The sequence below is a fragment of the Protopterus annectens genome, chromosome 3.part0, assembly GCF_019279795.1.
Source record: "Protopterus annectens isolate FY-2018-M chromosome 3.part0, PAN1.0, whole genome shotgun sequence".
Taxonomy (NCBI): domain Eukaryota; kingdom Metazoa; phylum Chordata; order Ceratodontiformes; family Protopteridae; genus Protopterus; species Protopterus annectens.
The window spans coordinates 377,488,781-377,515,270 of record NC_056731.1 but is presented as its reverse complement, the minus strand read 5'-3'; the positions used below and the strand labels follow the sequence as shown (position 1 = coordinate 377,515,270).

Genomic DNA, 26,490 nt, shown 5'->3' with positions numbered 1-26,490 from the left:
ACAAATCAAGGGATAAGAAGTTCCAGTCCTTTAGCAGGAAGTTATTGGATGAATTGTCTCATAGTTTGCTACAGGTGTATACTAGGCCAACAACTTCTAGGGACGTTGTGCAATCCAAATGTGACCTGCAAATTTGATTTATGTAGGGTGTGATTTACTGGTTGCCTCTGTCAATCAGAAACATAGGCACCAGACCAGGAGTGAATTTTTGATTATCCATTATGGTCCAAGTTGCACTTTAATAGGGTTATGGAGGAACTCTACTTCACATGGATGGGGAGCCTGTTCCAGAGAATAGAAATACTATGAGAAAAGTATCTGTGTCTCCAACATGTCCTGTTTATGTTGTTAGCAATGTTTATGTCTTTTGATCTAGTAGTTCTGATACTGTTTGTTTTGTGGATGTGCAAAAGGTTCATTAAAACATTGACTCCAGGGATGTCTTGCACACCAGACAAAGATCACTTCCTAGAAGTTTGTATGATACTGAGTAAAGAGACAGGGCTTTGAGGCGCTCAGCATTGGACACTGTGTTTATTCCCTGTATTCTTTTTGTAAGGAACCTTTGTGGATGTTCCATTTGATGCATGTGTCTGGTCAGATACATACCAAAGGAGCACTATACTCTATGATGTGTCTGATAAGGGCCGAGTACAGTGGTCCTATGACCTCTCTGGACCTAAATGCCATGTCATTACTTATAAGATGTTCATCGTGTTTCACTGTTGCAGTCCTAACCAATGGGTTATCTGGCTCCTGGTAGCCCTCGATTGGCCAGAATAACAAAGATAAGTAAATATACCGGCTGTCGTCGGTTGTAAAGGACGTCAGAACGTCCAATACAAAAGGAGGCAGCCGACGTCACTTCCTCAGTCTTCCTTACCACGGACCCCAAAGCAGAAGCATTTTTGCATGAGTGCCGGTCGGCTGTTTACCTTTTTGGTTTCCGACTACAAAGTTGAAGTCCAACTACAGCTAAGTACCCCGTTGGGGATCCTCTTTTCTTGCCTTAATGAATGTCAGAAAAAGTTAATAATTGTCTTGCCTGTGGAAAGCAAATTTTCCATCGAGATTTTCATTCCTATTGTATTATTTGTTTAGACCTTGACCATGATGTTCCTAATTGTGATCTCTGTGCTTCCTTTAATCCGCATACTATTCGTTGCCGAGCTAAGATTTTAGCTAAGCATTTTGGAGTATGGCCTAAGTTTGTCGGTATGGCGTCTGCTTGTCTTCAGGCTTCAGATATCCCTAAGAAGCGTAAGGATAAGGACCGTGACAGGCTTCAGAGTGTCAAGTCTTTCGATGATGTTAAGTTGGTCGTCAGCCCTGCGGTAGCCAGTGAGGCACCTAAGCAGCCCCTGCAGTCCACGGATTTTCAACCGCTGGCCTCGGTTGAGACCACTTCAGAGTCCCCGAGGCCACCGGCTTCCATTTTGTCTTCTGACCTTCCGCCTGTCGCCTCTGTAGCTGGATCCGGAGTCGCTAAGCTGTGCCAGTTTCCGAGGCCTCCGTTCTTTGTTCGACAGCATGCTCATACCAATGACCTCTACCATGACTTCAGTGGGGGCCAAGCCTCCCGAATCCTTCAGACTTGCAGGTAAATCCTCCAGTTATAAGCCTGTGAAGAAACAGGCTTCAGGTTCCTCACGTTCCCCTCAATCTCAAATGGTTAAGATAGCTAATGACCTTTTGACTCTTATTAGGGATTCACAGCCTCCTCCTTCAAAAAGGGGTAGGGATTTCTCTCCAGAAGTTTTATCTTATTCAGGTTCTGATACTTCTAGCATTTCTGCTGATGAAGAGGAAGTTTCTCAGGTTTTTTTCTCCTTTTGAGGATTCAGATGCAGGGGAATCCATTCCTTCTGCTTCTCCATCAGGGGATTTCTCTTTTGGTGATACTTTGAATACTCTTAGGGAGCATTTTAAATGGGAAAGTCAGGATTATCCCCAATCTAAGAAAAGGATCAGGGAGTTTTTGGATTTGCCTCAGCATAAGCCTCTGGCTATTCCTCCAGTGTTGGAAGTGGTTGATGATGTTTTTCTGGAAAATTCCTTGACTCTGAATTCTGTTCCTCCTGATCCAAGGAAACCTGACAGGTACTATAGAGACCCTGATTCTCATGTGTTTCTTTTTAGGAATCCGCTAGCTGACCCAGAGGTTATTTCTCAAGGGCCTAAAGGGGTTAAGGCCACTGTTACCAAAAATCCTGTTCCTTCTGACAGGGAATCTAGGAACCTAGATAGGTGGGGTAAAAAAGTTTATACCTCTGCCACTCTTGCTATTAGGTCTACTAATTGCCTTTTTCATATGTTAAGTATCAGCAGCACACCTTGGAGGCTATTAAGTCAAAGATTGCAAGTGTGCCTTCTTTGGCAGAGAGTAAGGATATGCAGGATTTGCTGAATTCTGCCAGTGTTGTCAATAAACATTCATTACATTGTGGTTTTGACATTCTAGGAGCTTCCTGCAGGGCGACAGCTACTGGATCTGTTATCAGAAGGCATGCTTGGCTCAGGGAACAGCCCCTTCCAGAGCCTGTCAAGTCTAAGCTTTTAGATGTACCTTTACATAAGGACAGTCTTTTTGGCAGCAAAGCAGAGGAAGTGCTAAAAAAGATGGAGGATAAGGCCAAGTCTATGCAAACAGTTAAAGACTTTCTGCAAGTTCAACCTCCTCGCTTCAACAGGAATTACCCTTCTAAGAGTTGAATGTTTCCTGATACCAGCAGACAGAACTGTTCTAGGACTAGAGGTTACAAATCTTCTAGGGGGCAGGTGGCTACCCCTCAAAGGTCTAAGCGATGGCATGCTTCCACTTCTAAGGTGGGAAGTTCTAAGCTTACATCTCAAGCCAAGCATTCTCAATGACTCTGTCCAACTTCTGCCTGTTCCTGCTTGCCCGGAGTTTCCTTTAGGGGGAAGGTTGGCCATTTTTGCAAATGTCTGCTCCACAATCACGGACGACAAATGGGTACTCAGAACTGTATCCCTTGGGCACCGGTTTTCTTTCCACACCTTTCCAGTGCCCAAAGGATTCCTGGACACTCCTCCAAACCAAAGGGCAGAAGTAGAAAAGCAAATTTTGTCTCTGTTACATCTGGGGCAATAGAATCAGTTCCTGCTCAGCAGGTAGGCCAAGGCTTCTATTCCAGACCTTTCTTAGTTCCAAAAAATAAGGCACCTGGCGTCCTATCCTATAGCTATCCATTCTGAACTCTTTCATGGTAATTCCAAAGGTCAAAATGGTCACTCTGCATCAGTTGCTACCAATGTTAGACAAGGACTCCTGGCTGGTAACTTTGGATCTCAAAGAAGCTTATCTGCACATCCCTATCAGGAAAAGTAGCAGGCAATACCTTCGTTTCAGAGTGGGCAAGCAACATTATCAATTCTCTGCACTGCCCTTTGGCTTATCTACTGCTCCCAGAGTTTTCACAACGTGCCTGGCTCCAGTCATTGCTTTTTGCAGGCAGAAGAAAATTCAGATTTATCCATACTTGGATGACTGTCTAATTCAAGCAAATTCTCAGGAACAGCTGTTAAAGGATCTGGAATTTGTAAAGACTCTTCTCTCTTCCCTGGGATACACTCTCAACGAGGAAAAATCAAAAATGGTTCCAACCAAGGAGATAATATTCCTGGGAGCGAGTCTGAACACAGCTGCCCAGATAATATATCTCACCCAGGAGAAGCAGGCAACTCTTTCAGTTTACTTCAGGGATTTGGCAAGCCTGTGCCAGTGCCCTGCAAGGAAATACCTGCAAGCTCTGGGATACATGGCCTGTTGCATTTTCATGATTCCGTATACCAGACTGCATATGAGGAAATTGCAATGGTACCTCAAGAATCTTTGGTGTCAACACACACAGGACCTGGACATGATAATTCCTCTGCTTCCATGTCTGCAGACAGAGTTTCTACGGTGGGTGACAGCCTGTCTACAAAACAAAGGCATGCCTTTTCACCCACCTCCTGCCATTCAAGTTCTTAACCACGGAGCTCACCTGGATGGCAGATGCATACAGGAACTTGGAATGCCCAGCAGATACACTTGCACATAAACCTGAAGGAGTTGATAGCAGTTCAGCAGGCCTTACTGGCTTTCAAGCATCTTCTTTCTCCAGGAACTCTGCTTGTCAGAACAGACAACACCACAGTTATGTGGTACAGCAACAAACAGGGAGGGACTCATTCTTACCCCCTGTGCAGACAGAGCATGATTCTCTGGTCCACAGCAGCATCCTTGGACCTGCATCTCCTAGCTCAGTTTCTTCCAGGGAGACTCAATGTTTTGGCAGACTAGTTGAGCAGACAGACCCTGGATCCTCATGAGTGGCAATGGAACAGAGCAGTCTTTTACAGCATCATTCAATGTTGGGGCACTACTCAGGTGGATCTTTTCTCCTCCCGAGACAACCACCTTCTTCTTTTCTCCTCCCGAGACAACCACCTTCTACCACTTTTTTGCACCAGACAGCATCACATCAAGGCCTGGAGAGTGGATACTCTGTCCTTCCCTTGGACGCTACTGTCAGTTTATGCCTTCCCTCCTCTTCCTCTTCTTCCCAGAGTATTATTGAAGATCAGGGCCGAAAGACCAAGGACCATTCTCATAGCTCCAGACTGGCCCAGACAGCATTGGCATCCACTGCTTCACAGTCTTTCCCAATTTCCTCCTTGGCGTCTTCCTCTGAAACCAAATCTTTTGGTTCAGGAAGGGGGAAACATTCTACATCCTCATCTTCAGTCTCTCCATTTGGCAGCATGGCTCATTGTATGAATCAATCCATTTCTTCTTCCCTTTCCCAGCAGGTGGTTGACGTACTTTGGGAGGCCGGGAGGCCTAGCACTAGGAAGTCCTTAGCTGGAAAATGGGAAAGATTCTCTCATTGTATGCAGGCTAGAGGGGAATTTTCTTCTCAGCCTACTCTTCCTCAGATCCTGGAATTCTTGGCTGATTTGCTTCAAGGTGGCCTTTCTTTTTCCTCTATCAAGATCCATGCTTCAGCCATTTCTGCTCATTGTTCTTTTGAGCAACCCATTTTCTCTCATCCACTGATGAAAATGTTTCTCAGAGGTGCTTGCAACTTAAAACCTCCCAGAAGGGCACCTACTCTGGCCTGGGATCTTAATTTTGTTTTAGAGAAACTCACTCTTCCTCCTTTTGAGCCAGCTGCCACTGCAGATTTAAAGTTTCTCTCTTGGAAAACTGCCTTCCTCTTGGCTATAACTTCAGCAAGGAGAATTTTGGGGCTGCAAGCTGTGATGGCTGTGGGGGCCTTTTCTTATCTTCCATGCAGATCATGTCTCTCTGAGAACCAGTCCCTCTTTTATGCCTAAGGTGGTCTCTAGCCTGACTCTTAATCAGTCCATACACCTTCCTACTTTTTCCTATTCCTCCAAATAGTAGTGAAAGGATCCTGCATTCTCTTGATGTGCACATACAGCTCAGGTTTTACCTGGACAGGACTAAAGACCTTCGGAAATCAGCAAAGCTATTGGTCAGTTCTGCCCCTGGAGCTCAGGGCAAAGCTATCTCTAAGCAAACCATTTCTAAATGGATTGCACATTGTTTTACTTTCTGTTATTCCTTTCATGGCAAGGTTCCTCCTCAATGGGCTAGGACCCACTCTACAAGAGCAGCTTCCACTTCTGCAGCCTTTTTAAGGGGTGTCCCTACTAAAGACATTTTAGAGGCTGCCACATGGTCTTCTGTATACACTTTCACAAGACATTATAATTTGCCTTTGTTTTCTAGAGCCAGGGCAGGGTTTGCCACTGCTGATGTTCTTCGTGTTTCACTGTTGCAGTCATCACATTTGGGTTATCTGCTCAGTCAGCCTGATTATCAAAGTCTTGGGTCCTGCATCGGTTGCTGTCTCATCTTCCATGACGTCAGGTAGTCAGGGGTATAAAGCATGCAGCCAATGCCATTACATCAGTCTTTCTTGCCGTGCGGTACCGGGAAGCAGAAGCAGTTCGCAAGTGCCGGTCGGCCGGCTAAGTACTCCATTGGGGAAACTTTTTCTTGCTCCAATCCAATGTCAGTAAAAGTCAATAATTGTATTTCTTGTGGAAAGCAAATACCTCATAAAGATTTTCATTCGTACTGTATTCCTTGCCTAGACCCTGACCACCACATACCTCACTGTCGGTTTTGTGCCTTATTTAAATCACAAACTATTCATCGTCTGTACATTTTCGCTTCTAAATATTTTGGTACTCTGTTTAATTATCCAGATATGTCTTTGGTAGGCCACCTGAAAAAACGCAAAGATAAAGACAGAGACAGGCCGACTAGATCCAAAGCTGCCGACGACGCTTCTCCTAAGCTAGTCGCCAGTTCGCCGGTACTCATTGAGGCACTTTCGCAGCCCCTTGCTACTTCAGATTCGCATGCCTCTACTGAGACCCATTCAGAGTCCGATATGCCACGAGATGCTTCAACTGTGGAACCTGCGGATGTCTTTACCTTGGATGGGTCCGGAGCCGCTGTGCAGGCACCAGCTTCTGAGGGTGTATTCAGGCCTACTGACTTGCATATTAAACCAATGCCATCTTCTTCTTCTAGGTCTAAAACTCGAGCCATGCTTAGGAAACCAACGCCCAGACCGCATGGTCAGGTCTCTATGCCTAAAAAACAAATGATAAGAATGGCTGAAGACCTTATTACTTTAATCAGGGGAAGCCAACCTTCCCTCTTTAAGAGACCTAGGACTGAATTTGCTTATGATTCTTCTGACCAGGATTCTGAAATTTCTATCTCATCTGATGACCAGGATTTATCCTTATCTACCTATGAGGATTCTGATGCAGAGGACTCTATTCCCTCTGCTTCTCCCCCAGAGGATTTTTCTTTTGATGAAACCTTGCATACTCTTAGGGAGCATTTTCACTGAGAAAGCCAGGATTAATCTTATTCTAAAAAGAGGCTTAGTGATTTCTTACTCCTGCCCCAACACAGGCCTTTAGCTATCCCTCTTGTGCTGGACATTGTTGACGATGCCTTTTCGGAATCTAGCTTGGCCCCTGACTCTTTACCTCCTGCTCCCAGAAAACCTGATAGATATTACAGGGTTCCTGATTCTCACAAGTTCCTTTTTAAAAATCCTACTGCGGATCCTGAGACCATTTCACAGAGACCCAAGGGCATTAAGGCTACTATTGCCAAAAATCCTGCCCCCTCTGATAGAGATTCCAGGGCCCTGGATAGATGGGGTAAGAAGGTATACACCTGTGCAACCTTGGCCATCAGGGCCTTAAATTGCCAGTTTCATATGTTAAAGTATCTGCAGCATATTATTGGATTGCTTAAACAGAAATGATGTTGATTCCTGATTGTGCTGAAAATAAGGATTTACAGGATTTAATGCATTCTGCTGAACAGGTTGGAAAGCATACTTTGCAATGTGGTTTTGATTCACTAGAGGCATCTTGCAGGGCTGCTGTCACCGGGTCTGTACTTAGAAGGCATGTTTGGCTTAAGGAGCAATCTTTGCCAGATCATGTTAAAACTAAATTGCTGGATGCTCCCTTAAATCAGGACTGCCTGTTTGGCGACAAAGCAGAAGTTCTTAAAAAGAAACCCAAGGGCATTAAGGCTACTACTGCCAAAAATCCTGCCCCCTCTGATAGAGATTCCAGGGCCCTGGATAGATGGGGTAAGAAGGTATACACCTCTGCAACCTTGGCCATCAGGGCCTTAAATTGCCAGTTTCATATGTTAAAGTATCTGCAGCATATTATTGGATTGCTTAAACAGAAAATGATGTTGATTCCTGATTGTGCTGAAAATAAGGATTTACAGGATTTAATGCATTCTGCTGAACAGGTTGGAAAGCATACTTTGCAATGTGGTTTTGATTCACTAGAGGCATCTTGCAGGGCTGCTGTCACCGGGTCTGTACTTAGAAGGCATGTTTGGCTTAAGGAGCAATCTTTGCCAGATCATGTTAAAACTAAATTGCTGGATGCTCCCTTAAATCAGGACTGCCTGTTTGGCGACAAAGCAGAAGTTCTTAAAAAGATGGAGGAAAAAGCTAAATCTATGCAAACTGTTAAATATTTCTTACAAGTGCAGCCTCCTAGATTTAGTAGGCATTGGCCCTCAAAACATTGGTCCTTTCCTGCCTCTTCCAGGCCTTCTCAGTTCAAACCCAGAACCAGCAGAACACCCAGGCTTCAGTCCCAGGGTACACACATGACTAAGCAGTGGGGTGCTCCCACTTCCAAATCAGGGTGTAGTAAGACTCCCCCCCCCTATGGTAAGCTGTCGTCAATGACTTAACTTTAAAACTTCCAAGCACTTCTCAACTGACTGCTCCTTTAGGGGGAAAGATTGCTCTGCAAGCAAAAAACTGGGAACTCATTACCCAGGACAAATGGGATTTAAAGTTTCCCAAGGATACAGATTTCACTTCCACATGTTACCAACCACAAACGGTTGGCCAGATCTACCCCCAAATCAGTGGGCAGAGGTTCAAAAGCAAGTACTCTCTCTCTTAAGATTAAAGGCTATTCAGACTGTACCAGAAGAGGAAAAGGGACAAGGTTTCTACTCAGGACTTTCCTGGTACCCAGAAAAGACAACTCATGGCATCCTATCCTGGACCTGTCTATCCTAAACACCTTTTTGGTGATTCCAAAATTCAAGATGCTAACTCTTCACCAGTTGCTTCCCATGATAGGCAAAGATGCCTGGTTGGCAACACTGGATTTAAAGGAAGCCTACCTGCACATCCCAATCAGGGAACTTTTCAGAAAGTACCTACGCTTCAAAGCAGGCTGCATGCACTATCAGTTCTCTGCACTGCCCTTTGGCTTATTTACTGCACCCAGGGTATTCACAAAGTGCCTAGCTCCAGTCATTGCATTTTGCAGGCAAAGAAATATTCAAATATACCCATACCTGGATGATTGTCTAATTCAGGCAGAAAGCCAGGACATACTTCTGAATCATCTGGCATTTGTACAAAAGGTGTTAACTTGTCTGGGGTACACCATAAACGAAAAGAAATCACAGCTGGTACCCTGTCAACAAATTATATTCCTGGGAGCAAGCTTGAACACAACTTCCCAGATGGCTTTCCTCATGCCAAAGAAACAAATTCATTTGACAACTTACTTCAAACTAGTGGCCACAAAAACCCTGCTATCTGCAAGGCAAATACTACAAGCCTTGGGGTTCATGGCCTTGTGCATTCTACTAATTCCATATGCAAGACTGCATATGAGGAAACTACAATGATATCTTAAAAGCTTTTTGGTGTATTTGATTTTTTGTTGGAGGTATAACCTTGTTTATATATATTTAATTGCTTCCCATTAAGGGGGGCACCTGACATCTAGGGCAAGAAAAACTAATGTAATGGCATCTGCTGCATGCTTTATACCCCTGACTACCTGATGTCACAGAAGATGAGACAGCAACCGATGCAGGACCCAAGACTTAGATAATCAGGCTGACTGAGGGCTACTGCAAGCAGATAACCCAAATGTGATGACTGCAACAGTGAATACACTCGAACATCTACATTTATGGTAAGTGTACACAACTGTAGTTTCTGCAGGGCATTCTCTCCAATCCTTGATTCTGTTGGTACCTCCTCCCTTTTCCCTGGGCTTTGGTAATCAACCCATTGGTTAGGACTGCAACAGTGAAACACGATGAACATAGTACAGTTGTGTACACTTATTAAATGTAGATGTTTGAGTGTATTCACTGTTGCAGTCCTGGTTTCCCTCTCTCCTTCCCCCTTATTTTGGTCCTCTCCTGCTCTCCTTTCCTAAGGTGCGGGATGAATTTGGTTTACTTTACCAAACTTACTTTATTTTTGGTTTAAAGCCTTGTTTTCTTGGGGCTCCTGACTGTTATGGCAAGAAAGACTGAGGAAGTGACGTTGGCTGCCTCCTTTTGTATCGGACGTTCTGACGTCCTTTACAACCGACGACAGCCGATGTCATATTTACTTACCTTTGGTATTCTGCCCGATCGAGGGCCGGATAACCCATTGGTTAGGACTGCAGCAGTGAATGCACTCGAACATCTACATTTATGGTAAGTGTGCACAACTGTACTTTGAGCAACATAGAAAGATTTTTTTACTAACTTGGACACGTTGGTTGAAGGCTAGGTTACAATCTACATGTGTTCCCAGATCCCTGACTAGTGAATCAATTTTTAGGGGTGTTTTATTGATGAACTAGTTGCTCAGAGTGGATGGCCTCCCAAAAGGTACTATAATGCACTTCTAGGTATTGAGTTTTAAGCCACGGCTTGTCTGTGTTAGACCTTCCTGAAGGGTATTCTCATCTTTAGGAGATTGAGTGACTGCTCCCAGTTTGCAATCATCTGCAAACTTTGTCAGCTAGAGTCCTTTAACATTGGGTTTGATCTCCAAGAAGTAGATGCCAAAGAGGAGTGAACCCAGCGTAGAACCTAGAGTGACTCCACTGGTAACTGACCACTTTGTATAGAGATGGTCCCACCACTCCTAACCTCTCGGGTCCTACCGCAGAGCCAGCTAGCTATCCAGCATTTTATAAAGGAGTTTATGCCTAGTTCCATAAGTTGTTAACAATGTCCAGATGAGGGTATTATATCAAATAATTTAGTCAGATCTAGATAGGCAATATGCACTGCTTCTCCCTCATCACTTGCCTTAGTGACCTTTTCAAAGAAGTCCACCAGGTTCATTAAGTATGATCTTCCTTTGACAAAACCAAACTAGGATTGATTCGGTGTCTGGCGGTCTCCTACGTCCTTGTTGATAATTTCCACGATAATTCTTTCCATGGCTTTGCAAAAATTTCCATGTTATTTTTTTTCCATGCCTTTTTAAAAAAAGACTAGTCAGAGTAATAGGCATGTAGTTTCCAAGATCTGTGGAACGTCCTGCCTTATGAAGGGGGATGACTGTTGCATTCCTCTATTCTCTTGACACAAAGCCTGTTTTAAGACTGTAGTTAAATAGTGACTGCAGGGGTCCTGATAAGTCATATTTTAGACTGTTCATGAGGCATCCTGGGATGTTATCAGGGCCCATTTAGGCTGTGTTCATGGCTTTAATGAACGCTGCCAGTACATACTTCCTAGTTAAAGCTGGAGGGATTATGTTTCCAGGTATTTCTTGGGGGGTGGTTGGGATGAAATAGTGTAACGTTGGAACTGAATTTGTCCTCTTACAGGTTTGCTGTATTGCTCAGCTCGGTGAATGTAGCATCATTAACCACCAGTTCAGTACATTGCTGTGTGCTGTCCTTGAGGTTTCTGACATAGCTAAAGAAGGTCTTATGTTTATCTTTCACCTGGGAGGCTATTTTAACCTCAAAGTCAGCTTTGTTTGACCTAATTGGCTCTCCTAGTTACCTAGTTAGTTTGATGAGAGTGTTTTTATCTTTACTGGAATTACCCTTCATGATTTTTGCCATAATTGTTTTCTTTTGTTGTATATCTTGTTTAGTTTGGGATGCCACATGTCAGTTTATTTCTGGGGCTAGTTCTAGGCTTTCTTTTGTTTGGTACATGGTTGTACAGAGTTTCTGACAGCAATTCAGCATAGGCTTCTTTGTTCTCAGGGTTTGGAGGAGCATTGGATTTTGAAAAACCATCACTTAATAAAAGGTAGTTTACTTTGAAATAGTTCCGAACTGTTGCTGGTTTTACTGTGGTTAGAGAGTTAATTTTGATTTTGAAAAAGTCAGCTTCATGGTTGAACTTTATCAGGGAGGATGAGACAGTTGGTGAGAGTGCAGCATTGTCACATATTTGTGAGTATGAGGCTAGTATGTTGGAGCCAGTAGTGGGTATATTTACTATTTGGTCAAGGATGTTTGTATTTACTAGGTCCAGGAAACTCTGTGCCTCACTGCCTGTAGATTTGAGGCCATATAGGATTCTCAGTCTATACAGGTGTGATTAAAGGAGTCCCATTAGTAAGATGTTAGGTGGGATAGCAAGTGTCTTCATTAGGTCCAAGTATGTAATGTGGGCACCTTGGGACATGGAGGGTGACCTATAGCTGTCTAGGATATAGTACAGGATTTTTTCATTGGTGGTCTGCACATAGATGACCAACCAAGAAGTATGCTTGTTGTTGATGTTTATTGAGACACCTCCACATTTAGCCTTTGTCTGTGCAGCTACTGGTCTGGAAGTGTGGAAGGCATTGAAACCTTTCACTGCCGGGGTACTGTCCTGCCGCTTTAAACCATGTCACGATAACTGTATGGATATCTATATTCTCAAGTGTGAGGAAGGCTGGGAGGAAGTGTAGCTTTTTATTTAGGCTCCTGGTACTTACTGAGCACTAACTCCTCAAGGTTCATTTGAATTGATTTTATGTCACTAGGTTTGTCAATTTGACATTTCCTGAAAAAGACACATTTTGGGTAGATATGAGTTTTTTGTACTTGCAGAAGACGTTTCGTACTGGATATGAGTGTACCTTTGATAGAGGCATGCCTTGATATTACTGAACCAGAAGATGGATGTTAAGTTTTATAAATGAGTGCACGTGTGAATGTCAAATACATTATGATTCTGTTATTGAATGATATCCAATGTAATTTAAGAATGTTACATTTATGAGGGCTGTTAATTAGCTCAGCAGCAGATTTGAAGTCTTTTAGTATAACAAGTCTAGTTTTGCCATACTGACTTGTTAAGGTTACTTAAAACATTGCAAGTATGGAGAAAAGTTGGCATGTGAAGAATATTTGCAATAGTGTAGCCAGTGGATGGGGAGACTTGCTTATGCAGGTGGTACCTAGTTCTTCATGTCTGTTACAGTAGTGAAACATGGCTGGTGAAATATAGTTTATTGTCAGAAGTAAATCATTTGTATTTATATTACGCAGTGATTTCCATATTTGTGTTTTATATTTGTAGTTGATATTTTCTGTGAAGAATATATATTTAATCCATTAATGGATTTTTTTTTCTTTTAGTGACATTGCAAATGTGGTGTTGTTTTTGTCCTGGAAGTTGTTTGGGATTGGATGAATCTATTTTATGCTGTGTTTTCAGAGTTTTCCTGTTAGAAAACTGTATGGAGTTAGTATATTTACATAAGTGTATGTGGGGGCTGGGGGCCTGAAAAGAATTTTATGCATGCATTTTTTACAAAGTTTTGATTAAGCTAAGTTTCTGATTTCAGTACTTTTATTGCATTTGCCATGTTGTTGATAGTCTGGGAGTGCATGACATGAAGCTGCAAAGATGGTATCTTTGACATACAAGTGGGCTTGTGGTGAATATTCTTCTTTGTTTTGGAGTGCAGCTACGTTGTTTATGCATCCAGGATACACCTGATTAAAACTATTCCCAGATAATTTAATTACCATTTACACAGATAATATAATTGCCATGATTAATACCCCTCTTATGTCCCCATAATTTAAGTTTGGTCTCGAAGTTCATACCTTTATTCAGGAACTAGAAAAAACTGCTAAAGTAAGGTCATTTTCTTTAATATGTTTCATGTTAATATTTACTCAGATTCTGTCCCTATGTTGCAGGACAGCAAACATATTATACAGAATATTTCTTTTGTGGTATGCTGTCCTGGTATGGAAAAGCTAATTTCCATGTTCATTGAAGTCCATATAAACAAAAGCTGTAACAGACTTCTGCATTTAGATTACTGTTTTCATTCCAATTCAACTTTAGTGCACAGTCTTTCATGTCAGACATCTTCTACGTATTAAACATCACCCGCTGTGGTCAGGCAAAATCCTTTATTTTTATAAGGAATTGGGAAAGTATGTCCATAAATGCTCACTTCCAGTTCCATAACTAACTGTACTTACATTGACTTTTATGAGACTAATTTTAAAAAAAAGTCTTACAAAAATAGAGTCCCATATCCCCTCAAAGTATTACCACATTATTATTATTATTATTATTTCTATCTTGACTCCCCCCCCCCCAAAAAAAAAGAGGACTGAAAACCTCTTCTGCATCTGTACAATCTCAACAAACCCTTTAAAGTTCAAAGGTTCAAAATGAACACCCTTCATACTCTGTATGGTAACCTTAGATTTCTTAGATTTTAAGGTCACAAATTGATGCATTTTGATAGTTCTAACAAATGAGATTCCTCAGTTTGTGAAGTGCAAGGATTGCCTTCAGTTTGCAGCTCTCCTTGTTGGTCCTGACACAGTCCCAAACTTCTCTCCAAAGTGCTTAGATCCTGCCGTAGCAGCTATCAGGCAAAATTGCATTTATGTATGCCCATATCTGGTTAACATTTGATTCATGCCCATTCATGAATCAACACCATTCACATCCTCTTCCTTCAGGCTGTGTTTCCTGGGCTGCACAAGAAGCAAAGAAAGAATTTGAGATCAACCTTTTCTGGATCATAAAACATCACCAGTCATTTTAGGCTTTTAAAGTAAGTGATGGAAGTGTAGAATGTCCTAAGATGTGCCAAGAAGAAAAAAATATACCCAAGAAAATAGATGACACCACCTTGTCATAGTAACTTAACCTCTGTGTGGCAAAAAGTTTGAACTGAAAGTCAACCAGAGAAGCTCAAAAATACGTGTAAAATACAACTGATACAGTAAAATAAAAATGTAAAAGATGAAAAACAAAATATCAAAACATTTTGTCCCTAAATCCCCCCAAAGTACTTAACAAAACAGACACACAGTTGTGATCTTACCAGGCTGGATAAGGAGAAAGTCATGGTTAGTTGTTTGTCAGGTGCCAGAATCTGCCATGTCATCCATGCACTCAAGTCTCTCAACAACACGTACTGTTATGACTCTGTCATAGTTCATGTTAGTGTGAATGACTTGAGACATATCTCCCTGGACTATATGAAGAGAGACGTGATCGAGCTCACTGAATATGTGTCCCGGGCAGGTATGTTCCTAGCCTTAAGCAGCATTTTACCGTCACCCAGAATGATGCCTCAAAACAAACAGAAAATGATTGACTTTAACAATCAGCTTTGTTTCTGGTGCCTTTCCAAGGGGATCCAGTACCTGACAGCTTGGGAAGACGTGATCAACAGACCACAATGCTTTGCCAGAGATGGCCTGCATCTGTCTCCCTTGGGCTTCAGGCAAATGCTCTTGCCTCCCCTATAGTGCCATTTTTAGGCAATGCCATGAGGTCAAAACTACCAACATGAAAATTTCATCAAAATGCAAATTAAAGTTCATGCTGCTAAACACTAGGAGTCTAAACATGAAACTTCATTTGTTGCAAGCATTCATAACCCTGGAAGATGCTGACATTTGTGAAGTAACAGAAACCTGGTTCAAAGCTGTGGGGAGCACCCCAGCCATACGAGGTTACTCATCCTATCATACATTCAGACCCCAGACCGCGGGCACCAAAGCAAAAGGAGGTGGAGTTGCAATATATATTAATTACATACATACCTCCAGCTGGCCAAACAGTATAAAGTACAGGAGACACTCCAGGTGCAGTTAACCGTTGACAAGACTGCTATTCACATCATAGCTAGCTACAGGCCCCCAACTTTGACTCAAGATGCCCACTACAGCTATCTGGACCTCTTTGAATCTAGCAAGATTCAACCCTTTACCCTGATCCTGGGCGACTTTAACTATCCAACCATAGATTGGAAGAACTACTCATGCCAAAACACAAATGCCCAGAGATTCCTTGATTTCTTCACTGCAGATGCCTTGGACCAGCTGGTTGACACCTCCACAAAAGGTGATAATATCTTGGACGTAGTATTAACCAACATGAGTAACCATTGCGCATCCCTACAGTGTCATCCTCCCTGGTAAGGTCTGACCACAAAGCAGTCACTTTTGAAGTCACCATCTCCCTTGTCCCCATCTAGCTAGGGTCAAACAAATAAAACTTCTCCAAAGCTGAGTACAACCTCCTGAGGGAAGGTTAAACAGCTTCACAGCCCACTTCTCTCCATAGGAACTGGCACATATGTCCGAACCTACACCAAAGTACTATATGAGCATTTATATAGCTGCATGGTATCAGGAATACCAGACAGGACAAAATCCTCCTCCTCAAGGAAGAGTAAACCTGTCTGGTGGACATCTGCAATAAATAAACTCTTATAATAAAAGGAAAAATTTGCTGTCCAGGACCAAGAAAGAGCAGGTACCTAATTGGAAGCAATCTCCCCTTAGCCTAAACAAGCAATTAAGAGCACTAATGAAATCCTCCAAAGCAAACTTTTGGTCCAAACTGGCCACATCTACTAAAGACATTCATAAGGCTTTCTTCACATTTGTCCACAATCTCAAATGAAGCACTCGGATCTGCTCTGAACTGCTGGTCAAAAACATCACATACATGAACACCGTAGATATAGCCCACCTGCTGGCAGATAGGTTCAATGAAAACTTCACCTCTCTGTCCCCCCTATCAGTAAATCAGGACATCCCCAGCATCTGCCCCTCCCCATATCTCTAGGGAGCAAGTCATCACTTCCCTCTCAAAGGCAAAAAAATACAGCTTCCATGGGACCCGAAAACATCCCAGGCTGCATCCTACATGAACTCAGGTAGGAACTTGCACCATTAGGCACCCTATTCAACCAAAGCCTGCGTACAGGCTTCATCCCAGCCGAGTGGAGGACTGCCACTGTCATCCCTTTGCAAAAAGGTGTAGCGTCTACCGATCCAGAAAACTGTAGACCCATTGGCTTAACTAGCTTGATCTGCAAGACCATGGAATGGATTATCATGGCCCTCATTAACAAAGACATTGGCAACCTTCAAACATGGACCTCATTAACAAGGACACTGGCAACCTCCAAACACTCGATTACACACAGTTTGGTTTCGTTAAGTGGAGGTCATGCCTGTTAAATGTGGTTGGCTTCTTTGAGACAGTCACCAAAGCCATGGATGAGGAGAAGATAGTGCACACCGCCTACCTTGACCTGGCCAAAGTCTTTGATACTATTCCCCACTTGGATATAGTTGATAAACTCTCTCAACCAGGCATCAATCAATATGTTACCAGATGGGTAGCAAACTGACTCACTGATAGAACCCTCATAGTAATAAATAGGGGAAGCCACCTCAAGCAGTAGACCCATAATGAGTGGTGTACCCCAAAGATCGGTCTTGGGGCCTGTGTTGTTTGGGATATACTTTTCTGAGGTGCAGGCCAAAACCAGTGGGCTATGGCTGACCAAGTTCACAGATGACTGCAAGCTGGACACTGTCATCAATTTCCCCTAGTGATGTGGGCATCCTTCAAGAGGGTATCACCCATCACCTCATTAACCCTTTTTAAGCACAACCAGGATAACTGGATAGGGAACAGGAACAGGAAATACACCCTTGAGATTCCACCTGTGTCTCTGCTGGACAGGGGCATTGGGTGCTGAATTGTTGGAACATGGGCTAAATTCTTGGTTAGGCTTGTAAGGGTCTCAGGGCCAATAGCCTAGTAACTTCCTATGATGATATGATCCTATATATATGTAGTTAGCTACTAAACCACTGTCAATCACAAACTTCTCATTTGAAGTACAGAAGTTCCTTGGCAAAATAGTTAAATTAACAACGTAAAGAGGCAGACAAATCCTGTCTCTTGGATTAAACTAGACACTCCTCATTGCAGTCCCATAATGGAATCATTATAAACATATAGCTCATAGAGCGCCATGATTATGCTCCAAAACTGGAAAAAAGTTGAACAGACTAAGCTGTACTGTAACATGAGACATGATCATAACAGCACTTTCAGAGGTGTGTAACAGTTGTTACACACACACCAAAGCACTGTGACACTAAGAGGAGGGGCATTCTTTCAGTCCCTGAATATCTTTCATCCTATGCCCACTGAAGTTTACAGACATTAGTCAATAAGTAATTTATTTAAAATTAGGACAGTATTTAAAATCCTTCCCTGACTTTTCCCTTACTTGCTGTCTTTGTGGCAGCACTCGCTAAGTGCTTTACTCATTGCCAATAAAACATATTGTGTGCGTTTTTTTTTTCTTTTGTAACTGATAGTACATGGAGTAGATAAATCTCCATGCACTACAGAGTCGTGATGGGGTTTCACTGATTATAACCCGTTATTATGTGTTCTCGACATGGGTGCAAAGATTCACCTCTCAAGCTTCTCTGAACACACAATGATGTGGCTACAGTCAGAGACCTGATCATACCTTTCTATATTAAATATAAATGTCTGCTTAAAGTTAAACAAGAGCACCCCACAAGGAAAAAAGATCACATAGCTGCACATAATTTAGAGGAAAAATCAAAATTAAAACCCTCTCCACAACATGTGCATATATTCCCTTGTTACATAGAATTTCTTCAGTGCAACTGAATGCATAAACAGCGTATAATATAGCATTAAAACAAAAATATTTCTGCATGGGAAATAACCATATAACCAACTGAAACTAAACTTTTATAAGAAAATGAACATTGAAGTGAAGAGCAGGAAATCATAATGAACCATTTATAGCATAGTTTGAGACTTTACCTACAATAAACAGTGAAGACACCTCTTCCGGCCTGCTATACTATATAAAAAAAAAACAACCTATAAATATAATAATAATAGAACATGCTAACTAGTCAAGCCCTTATATACTGTGTAAACATTATCATGTTAGAAGTTACTACAACAACTTAAAAGTAGTAATCCAGGAAAGGAAGAAAAAACAAATGTCAGCAAACACAGCATTAAACACATTTTTAAACACTAAAGAACCATAAGAACGTGGGTGTTGCTATTGATCAGTCCAATCAAACACAGCATTAAACACATTTTTAAACACTAAAGAATCATAAGAACGTGGGTGTTGCTATTGATCAGTCCAATCAAACACAGCATTAAACACATTTTTAAACACTAAAGAACCATAAGAACGTGGGTGTTGCTATTGGTCAGTCCAATCCTAAAAAAACTGAGTCACAATGTTCACAAATCAAGAGGTTGCTTCCCCACCCCAGTCCCAGACAGTAAAAGTTGCAATGCCTTCAAGGTAGACAGCACAGTAACTAATAACTGGTGTAAAGGCAGAAATTTAAATAAAAGTACAGCCACCTTCTTGAGTATTTTAAGAACCTATCCTCCGGGTGTTCATTGAGAGTAGTTCAGTTCTGTAAACAGTTCTGATTAAATACCACCTGCATGGTAAAAAAAATCTCAGGCAAGTTAATAAAAGCAACATTAGACAATGTGGTCGTCCCGCTTACATCTGCTTCTACCAACATCATCAAAACATAGGTACTGCATCAAACTAGTTGGGAAAAATGGATTCTGGGAAGTTAGACTGTAAGGGAAACTCTGAGACCCACAAAATACAGATGCAATGGGATGATATAAAAGGATGAGTGGAAAGAGAGATTTAGGAATTCATGCAGCCCCCAAATACACCAAATAAGTGGCAACAAAACACAGACTTCAGCAGACAAAAGAAATGCAGGAAACACACAAATTAAAACTCTCAAGACTGCGTTGATTCAGTCTTGTGACATATTCCAATCAGGACCCCCCCCCGAATGTTTTACATTACTGAACCAGACATATGTTTGGCCATATTTTACTTGATTTTAGCACATTGCAGAGCCAAAATGTTATGCCCACATCATCTTGTAGGTTCATAGGTGTGTACTAGGCTAATGGCCATGGAGCCTTTACAAGCCTAGCCCATAGGATTACCCTGGCATCGTGTCACCTGACCTTACTACCCAGTGCTTCTATTGAGTAGAGCCACTGGAGTGATCCCTGGGGTGAATTTTCTATTTCCCATCCACTCATCAAGATTTCTCTTGACGAGGGCCAGTGAGGTGCTCTATTTGACATGTATAGGATGTCTATTCCATAGCATGGGCAGTCTCTAGGTTATGAACATGTCCCTCCAGCATGTTCTGTTGATTGTGGTAATGAGCTTGAGGTCTCTGGAGCTTGTGGTGCGGAGGGATTGGGATTTCTTTAGATGTAGAATTTCTAATAGAGCTGGGTCAGAAATGGCTTTGTAAGTCAAGCAGAGCTCGCCTCTAAGTAGGCGATATGAGACAGAGAATAGTTGGAGTTTTTTTAGTCTATCCATATAGGGCAAGTGTTTAAGGCCTAGGATCCTCTTTGTGAGATACTTGTGTCTTCTTGAGTATGCTATCTACATTAGAGGTCCACCTTCTGTCTCTGTCTCCCTTCAGCCCATATTTCTTCCTCCTTGTTTTTGCTGTATTGTTTTGTGTTTACATACCCCTACTGATGACCTTTCTTCACATTTTCTCCCTGTCTCCTTTTAATCCTTCTTGTCTTCCCTTCTATCTGTCTCCATGTATATAAAATGAGGTACCTATCATTACAAAAATAGGTCCTTCCTCCTCCCACTTGCTTTTCTTTTATGCTTCCCTTTCATGTGTACATGAGCTTTTTATGTTCCTCTATTCCCTATTGTTCTATACTCCCTTTTCACAGAACTAGTAATTGTACAGATGACTGCAGTCCAGTTTGCAGGTGTTTACAGTGTGCTATAAATTATTAGTATACAGCTTACCGTCTGCTCCACAACATGCCAACTCATTCTTTTTGCTGTTTTCCAGTCATGCTAGGCATATTATAACCAGTGTACAGCCACTTATAGCTCTGTTTCTCTGTGGTAGACTTTTGACTATTTGCTCCTTTCAACATCAGAAGTTAATTAGCTGCTTCGGTATTCACTGTATCACCAATTGGATACTTTTCTGTACGTTATACTGCTGTGCATCATTTATTTATTTATGGTGCAAGCCTTGCTTTGGCACATAGGACATCTGTATAAATCCTGGCCTTTCTTACAGTGCTACATGCAGATCCAGAATGCAGTCATAAAAAATTCAACCAGTGATGAAAGTTGCATTTCAAGATTAACTGAACATAACTAGGTTATTTATTAACATAGTTATATACAGTATTTGTAAGGTGTTTTTTTACAAACTTAGATGTAAATTAGTGAAATGTTTATAGGGAACTCATATTCAGTGAGTTCCATACCTTAAGCCTGAAAAAGAGAAAGTCTTGTTAAAGCATTGTTGTGATGGAGAACGGAGAGTAAACTGAGAATATGTATTGTATGAAGATGATTGATTTTAAAGACTCCTTGCAGAATACTTTGAAACAGGTGTACGATAATAAATTTTAGCAACTAAGAAGATGATATTTTTGATTTGGTGTTTAGCATTTGACATGTCAGGACATATTAAGGTCTTATTCATTTTAATGCTGTTGGCAGCCAAAAAAGCAAACAAGAAGATGGGAATCAAAGACTAAAACACGTTTAGATGATATATTAAGCATTGGGAAAGAAATTAAGGAAATGGAGGTGGGATCTTTAAAATGGAAAGAAGTAAATTGCATAAAAAAATATTTGGGATCGATGCATTACAAAATGGTCAAGAAGATGAGTGCTGCAGGGTGGTTGGTGGGTATTGAAAGATATGAAGGCAAGCTGTAAAGAGTAAAATTGAAATTGTTAGGAAAAATGTATAATGCATGAAAATGGCAATAGAAAATGTTCTGGAAATGTTGGTTACTATTGTGTGAGAATTTACGTTGAATGTCAACATGTGATAAAGTTGTTTTGAAAATCATTTAATGGAATTGTTAGATGGGAGTAGAGTGAATGTACTAGTGTCTGAAGAATAGAGGCTGTGGATGAAGGTTGATTTGGAGAATGGAGTCAAGGGTGGGACAGTGTATAAGTTACAGTGCTTTGTAAATTAACAAGTTAGTGGCTATGATAGCTCTTTGTACAATTTACTTTAGTGAGGATGGTACAGTGGTGCACAGGATGGAGTGAATGAACCATAAACCTATGGATATTATTTAGTATGATCTTAATTCTTTATGATTGATAAGAGCCACTGACATTAATACTGGAAATCCATAAATGCAGAACAAACGCACATTATGCAATGGTAGATTTTGTTTTAGTGTCTAACAGATTTGAACTTTTGTAGCAGGTTAACAGGTTAACAAGAAGCCTTTTAGTAGGTACAGATTCAATGTGGGAAGAAATATGCCATTAGAAAACTAAGGGAAAAATGACTGTGATTTACTACAAATAGCAGTGAACTGCAAAAGTCACTATTACACATTAAAAGCCTTTCCCAGGGGGCCAACACCCCAACTCCCAGCCCCAAATGTGGGCAGCTGCACCCCTTTAACCATCTATTATATTAACTCAGACATTGCTATACTTCTGAGAAAAGGAAATTCAAGATGCAATTTCAGACATTCATTATTCAATCATGAAAGGTATCCTTAAGCTTTGGAAACCTGTCCAGCTGTTATAGCCTATGCAGGATATAATCCATGTAGCTAGGCTACTGATCATTTGAGCATCTACTATTATGATAAGGTTACTAAAACAACTGTATTTTTCCTCTAATTGCAATTACATTTCTGCATTTCTGAGAATCACTTACAGCTCTTGAGCTTACATGATCCCAGGAAAAAGCTGATTTGTTAATCTTAAACCTTCATATTTAAACTAATGCACCGATTGAAAAGAACTCCCCAGTGGTGAGTTTACTGCCAACGTTTGAGGATGCTTTTGGCTGTTCCAAAAATCATGGCTTTAGTCTGTTTTGGGACCTCTAGGTTTGCCTGTCAATCCTGAAGTAAGGTACTATTTTCAAGTGCTGTTCTCAGTGGGGTGTTTTGACTTTTTTTCACTATGGATAAATATTTTCTTATTTGCTGGAATTCTACTCATACACTTTTACAATGATACCCCTTGTACCTTCATTCATTCATTTGCCCAGTCATGAGGATTTCTAAGCCTTAAGAGTTAGAAGGTCTCCCTGTCTGCAGAGATTAAATGAAACCACAAAGAGGCATGCCCTGGACTCACCACAATGTGTAGTTTTCTGGACAGTATGGAGCAATGGAATATGCAGGGGGTGGGTCTGAAGTCAGTAGTTGCTGACCATTCCAACCCAACCCAACCCAGGAATAAATGAGTCAGCCTAAGCCATTCTTTCTGTTGTAGTGCATGTAGTATTGTACTTATGCTGCGATATTTGGAAAAAGACAAATCAGTTTAACACAAGAGTGGAGAGAGACTCAGCCTTAACAAATCTTAAGCACACCTTGCTTACATTGTTAAGGTTGGGTTTCAGGCTGTGCACTAAAATCTGCCAGCACTGTCTAACAAATGACAGAGGGAGAATAAAATGTTTATTTCTGCCCTCTGTCCATTCTGATAATGTGTCCCTGACTTCCTGTTATAAACTTAGAAAGTTGCTAGAATAATAAGACTGTGTTTGCTTCCATTTTCTGAACTACACAAAGTCTGAAACTTAAATGTATGTCTTTATTTTATGATTTCAATTCTCAATAATTTGTCTGAAAAATACAGACTTTGAGGAACAGACAGTGTTGGGAGGGGTGGCCTAATGGTTAAGGTGTTTGCCTTACAAACACAAGGTGCAGGGTTTGAGTCTCACAAGGGATAATTGGCTAGGCTTACAGTGGCTCGCAAGAGCAGTTAGCCTAGTACTAACCTATGAACTATGAACATATCAAACTTCTCATCGAGGATGCCAAGATTCAGCTGTCAAACTGTACTCTTAAGGTGAAGTTCTTGGTATCCATGTCTCAAACACATAATAAGTTATTTAGGATCTCAGACCTGTTCATAATCTTCTATATTAGAATGTTGTTGAGTACAGTCTGAGGGAAAGGATGTTTGCTTTGGATTCTGGCAGCAGGAGCCTAACTATGAATATATATATTTTTTTTTACTAAAATATATAAATACCTTGAATGGTGTTTTTGCGTTAATGTTATCCAATGCTGTTAAAAAATCTCTTAATAAAACTATTAGCATTAGTTGGTCTTGAGTTAGTTTTTACCATATTTTTAACTTAGCTATTTTCTTTGGCTAACAAGCAATACCCATAAGTAAGGAATGCAGTGTGCTAATTAGTGAATTGATTGTTATAGTTTGTGCTTCACACTGTTGTGGTTTTCACAGCCTCATAATCCTTTACTTAAAATCCTGGATTAACATTTTGATGTATTTGATGAGCAGGGCAATGATGAGGGTGGCATTCAACAAACTTTGTTTTTGATTTTTGTCTGCAAGCATGGAGTGTGTGGTAATTAAATAATTAGTGTTCATTCATTTTGGAGTATTTCTCTTTAATTTAAGAAAAAACAAATTTGTGGCCCATATCATGATTTGATTACTTTGTAAAGGAAACACTTATGTTTTGACAAGTGATCTTTTACCTGGATTAATTTTTCTAAATTCATAGAGTGGGCAAACAGGTATCAGCTGATAATGCAGCAATGTTTGCTGGCATGGTTTTCACTGTGATTACTTATTTTCTTTTCAATTATATGGTAATAAAGTCGTAGGAAATACCAAGTCAGAACTAAATAATCATATTTTCCTACAGCTGCTCAGTTGCAGTTCTGTGGAATTTGGCACCATTATGATTTGCTTCAGGGTTCCTATTAAAAGTGTAAGGACCACAATGTAGTTCTTGGATTAGCAAGAATAAACATGCAAGAGCAAAAATAGATCCTAAGTGTCAGGATGTGTTATCTCAAGAGTATTCCCTTACAGTGATGCTGGAATTTGTATGTATAACATATAGGGGTGTGGGATCTACAGTAAGGTTCAACATTTGTGCTCCCATTTACCAGTTTTTCACACTTTAACTTTAGTATTTACTGTTGTCACAATTATGGGTCTTGTACTTCCTCTAGGGAGGATTTGCTTCATTTAGATTTGGTTAACAGGTTCCAAGAGTAAGATCATGATACGATATGAAATGTTATGACACATTCTAGAACAATTAAGTTTATGTTAAATGAGAGAATAGGGCTATCATTTTACCCAAAAATAAAGGTACAGCTAAGAATTATGATACCCTTTATTGGATATCAATGCTGCACACGTGAAAGTCTTGGAAGATTAAAAAATATCAGTGGCTTTTGTTCAAATATAGTGCAGGAGTGTCCAAAGTAACAGCTGATGTTTTAAGAGGCATAGTTAAATGTGAGATTACATAAGAGCTTGGATTATTTAAAGTCAAGTGATTAGGAAAACTGAAGCCCAGACATAAAACATGATTTAAGCCAGTACAAACATCCTGGCATGGCAGATACAGTATGTTCAACTGTAACAATAAAGAGGTGATCAATTATTATTCTCCAAAAGAACTGACTGTATTAGTCTGGTAGGACCCAAACTGTATTCTGCATATCGTTGATGACTAAAAACGCATTTATTATTTGCAACACAACTCTCAAGCTATCACAAAAAATACAACAAGTGTGCATCTGTCTTTTGATTAATTGGATACTTGTATCACATTTCTTGTAAGCAATGAGTAAACTATAACTCATTTTTGATTGTTGTTTTATGGTTTTTAAACTGTCATTTTGATGTATATGTAAATAATATCAGGTATTTTTTTTTCAGATACATTCCAAACTCTGGAAGCCAACTTTCATTTAAAAAACAAGGACCTTTTTCCCGAATGGTCACCACTGTTTCTCCTTTCAACCCCTTCAACAAGGTGGAAGAGGAAACAATTGATTTTTAAAAAGCAATATCCCTGGAGAGCAGACATCATTCACAGGGTCCTGCTTAAAATGCAGTAATTTGTGTGTTTGGTATAGCAGAAATGTATTATTTAACTAAATTCCCTTGTGAAAAGTGGAATTTTAAAACACCATTCTAGAATTACAGTGGTATGTGGTATGTGTTTTCTTAATGACCGTGTCTATCTTTCATTGTAGAAGCTTAAGTATTAATTTTTCTTAGCAATATGCTGACCACTGGCAACAGAACATTACAGGTCTACATAATTCCAAATGAGTGCTCAAATTTTAGAATATTTCAGTCAATATAAGTTAATTTCACTAACTTAAAATAATATGGCACTCCTGTTACCTGAAAGCTAATGTATTTGTGCAATGATTTAATGTATGTGCTATCTCAAAGACAAAAATGTAATGTTTAAATAATTTAAATAATAAACGATAAAACATCACCAGTTCCATCCTATAAGCAACATGCCCAGATACCAGCTGTGAATAATAATTTCTTTTTCACTAAAATGTATACCTTGTATGGTGTTTCTTCTTTAATATTATCCAATGCTTTAAAAGTCTCTTAATAAAACTATTAACATTAGTTGGTCTTGAGTTAGTTTATACCATATGTCTATTATGACTGTTTTCTGTGGAAGGCAGCTATACCATGATGCTGCAGTAGTAAAAAAAATATACATCTGTTAAAATCTACATGTTGTATTTGCATTGCAGTTCAATTCCTGTCTAACTAGAACTTTGTTTGAAAGTCTAACGTGGGTATTCATTTAAAGTACAACAATTCTGGTGTAAGTAAAGTACTTGTGTCAGGAAACAAAATGTTGGTACATGGATGTGACTACATCATTTACATTATGTCTGGTATTTCATGCATACAGAAAATGCCAGCAGCAGAAAACTACAGGCCCACCTGTTTCTTGCAGCTGCCACCTCTTAGC

At 40.5% G+C, this 26,490-nt stretch overlaps 1 protein-coding gene across 3 annotated transcripts in view; it reads left to right on the top strand.

Annotated features, from left to right (window-relative positions):
- Positions 1–26,135, top strand: part of SPATA48 (spermatogenesis associated 48) — an 830,213-nt gene extending 804,078 nt beyond the window's left edge. For all 3 annotated transcript variants that reach the window (XM_044064826.1, XM_044064825.1, XM_044064824.1), the window contains one exon: positions 25,419–26,135. In XM_044064826.1, coding sequence (XP_043920761.1) covers positions 25,419–25,542 — 124 coding nt within the window. In that variant the 3' untranslated portion in view covers positions 25,543–26,135. The remainder of the gene's footprint in view (positions 1–25,418) is intronic.
- The last annotated feature ends 355 nt before the right edge of the window (positions 26,136–26,490 follow it).